This window comes from Aplysia californica, unplaced genomic scaffold (genome assembly GCF_000002075.1).
Source record: "Aplysia californica isolate F4 #8 unplaced genomic scaffold, AplCal3.0 scaffold02430, whole genome shotgun sequence".
Taxonomy (NCBI): domain Eukaryota; kingdom Metazoa; phylum Mollusca; class Gastropoda; order Aplysiida; family Aplysiidae; genus Aplysia; species Aplysia californica.
In genome coordinates this window covers 1-2,373 of record NW_004799700.1, presented here as the reverse complement: position 1 = coordinate 2,373, position 2,373 = coordinate 1, and the positions used below count along the sequence as shown (strand labels likewise).

General features: G+C 38.5%; 1 protein-coding gene across 1 annotated transcript in view; it reads right to left on the bottom strand.

Annotated features, from left to right (window-relative positions):
* The window catches only part of LOC101858690, a gene marked incomplete at its 3' end in the record, with an annotated part of 8,076 nt that extends 6,172 nt beyond the window's left edge, over positions 1-1,904 (bottom strand). The window contains 3 exon segments of the mRNA XM_013091153.1: positions 68-146; positions 591-750; positions 1,742-1,904. Coding sequence (XP_012946607.1) covers positions 68-146; positions 591-742 — 231 coding nt within the window.
* Positions 1,905-2,373: the final 469 nt, after the last annotated feature.

Here is a 2,373-nt window from a genome sequence, read left to right as displayed (position 1 = left end):
TCTTCTTCTTCTTCTTCTTCTTCTTCTTCTTCTTCTTCTTCTTCTTCTTCTTCCACGCATCTACTACCTGCATCCGATGTCGGCGAGCCAAAGAGTCCAGGGATACCTTCTCCCTCTTCAGTTCTTCCATCTCCTCCTGGAGCCGCCTGTAGACCACATGAACAGACACATCATTTTATTTTCTTCATAATGACATCTTTGACGTCCTCCTGGTAGGATAATTTTATTGTCCGAAGTTTTGTTGAAACTGGGTCGAAAGATGACCGAGTTTTTGTCCCTTAAAGGGGTCCTTTTTGGTTTGTTTTTTGTTTTTTGTTTGTTTATTTAAACACCCGGTAGCTTACAAGGAGCATGTGTATAGATGGGATTTACAATCCCTTTTCCAACGCTTAGACTTCACTTAATAGGGGACGCTTCCATAATTATCCTTACATTAATAACTTATTGAGCAGTACATGTAGTTGTACCCACTATCGGCTTGGAAACCCGCTACACTTTCACCATCGTTTTATGTTTTGGTAAAAGTTTTACGGCACTTTCACCACTTTAAGGTAATATCATAAGTGCCAAAGTAACATGGCATTGCTCACCTGACATACGCCTCGTCAGATGTGACCCAGTCTTTAAGTGGGTTGTATATCCTCGGGAAAACGTCCAGAGAGAGACCCATGTAATGAACGGCTCGGGGGAAGTTTGTGATGAAATACTCCAGGTTTATTGCGGTGTCTTTGATGTTTCTCATGATGTCATCTGGGAAAAATGATACATGAGGCAAATAAAGGACGTTGAAGTCTTTGGAGAATACGAAGCGAAACCAAAACTTCCAGTCTTTCTAAAAGGAATAAGCTGTTGAAGAGAAAAGCCTACTGTAATTTACCATAATTAGCAACGATATCATCATTACCGCCCGAATAGGACAGCAGCAACAACAACAGCATTAACAACAAAAGCAATAGCAATGATAAACAAGGACAAAATTCAATCGACCAACAAGCTACAGTGCGTCAAAAATTCGTGGCGCAGCTTATTGTCAAATATCACCTTACCTATCGAACATAGATTCTCCAATTTATGCACAATGACTTTTTATTAATGTTAATTGGTCTGAACTGTTGAATATTTTTTCAAACACCAGTACACTATTTTCTAGAAATCTCTTTAATAAATACTACCCCCACCCCCTTAGTCGATGATTTCTACAGATCTTAAAAAAGTTTACAACTGGCGCAATGTTGCTTTCAAAAGCAAGTCCGTATATTTTTCAAATCGCAACATACGCATTTTTTGAGAGCTTTTTGTGCAAAAACTGTGTTAACTATAAAATTTAGTTTCTCGTAACAAGTTTTGCCACAAAAAGTGTCATTGGTGAAGTGTGATGTAGGCCATATGAGTATGCAAAATGTGTGCGAGAAGTGGGCAGTGCTGTGGGCAGTGCTGTGAACACTCCCATTTTCCGTGAGACGGAGATTTATAGTAGATCTTATTTCTATAAATCCATAAACAAAAATATATTTTAACTAGCCTCATATATTGTTGAAAAGTATGATTAAGTTAAGACAAATTGATACAAACTATATTGAAAGGTATGAATGACAGTGATTCACCCGTTAAAGAGATATTTGAGGATAAGTTGCGCCACAAGTTTTTGACCGCACTACAACCAACCAACCAACTAACCAACCAACCAAATCAATCAGTAAATCAATCAATCTGTCAATCCATTCATCCATCAATCAATCACCTAGCAGGGTGAAGGCCTCTTTAATCTGTCCCCTCCAGCGAGTGATGTTATTCTCATAGAACTGTACAGCCGGTATGTCGTGGGGGCCGGCTTCTGAGCTGTAGCTGTGACAGTATCTAGTGGAGGGAAGGTCAGTTGTTGTAGTTGTTGTTGTTGTTGCTGCTGTTACTGTTGTTGTTGTTGTTGTTGTTGTTGTTGATGATGATGTTGTTGTTGTTCTTGAAGATGTTGTTGTTGTTGTTATTATTATTGCTGCTGTTATTGTTGTTGTTGTTGCTGATGCTGTTGTAGTTGTTGTTGTTATTGTTGTTGATGTTGTTGTTGTTATTGTTGCTGATGCTGTTGTTGTAGTTGTTGTTGGTGTTGGTGTTGTTGTTATTGTTGCTGATGTGTTGTTGTTGTTGTTGTTGTTGTTGTTGTTGTTGTTGTTGTTGTTGTTGTTGTTGTTGTCAATGCTGTCACTATTGTTGTTGTGGTTGCTACTGTTGGAGGTGTTGGAGTGATGTTGCACCTAAAGTTACTGGTAAGTAAATAATGTTTCATGATGATGGTGACGACCACAACGATAACTATGATGATGATGAAGATGATGATGATGATGATGATGATGATGATGATGATGATGATGATGA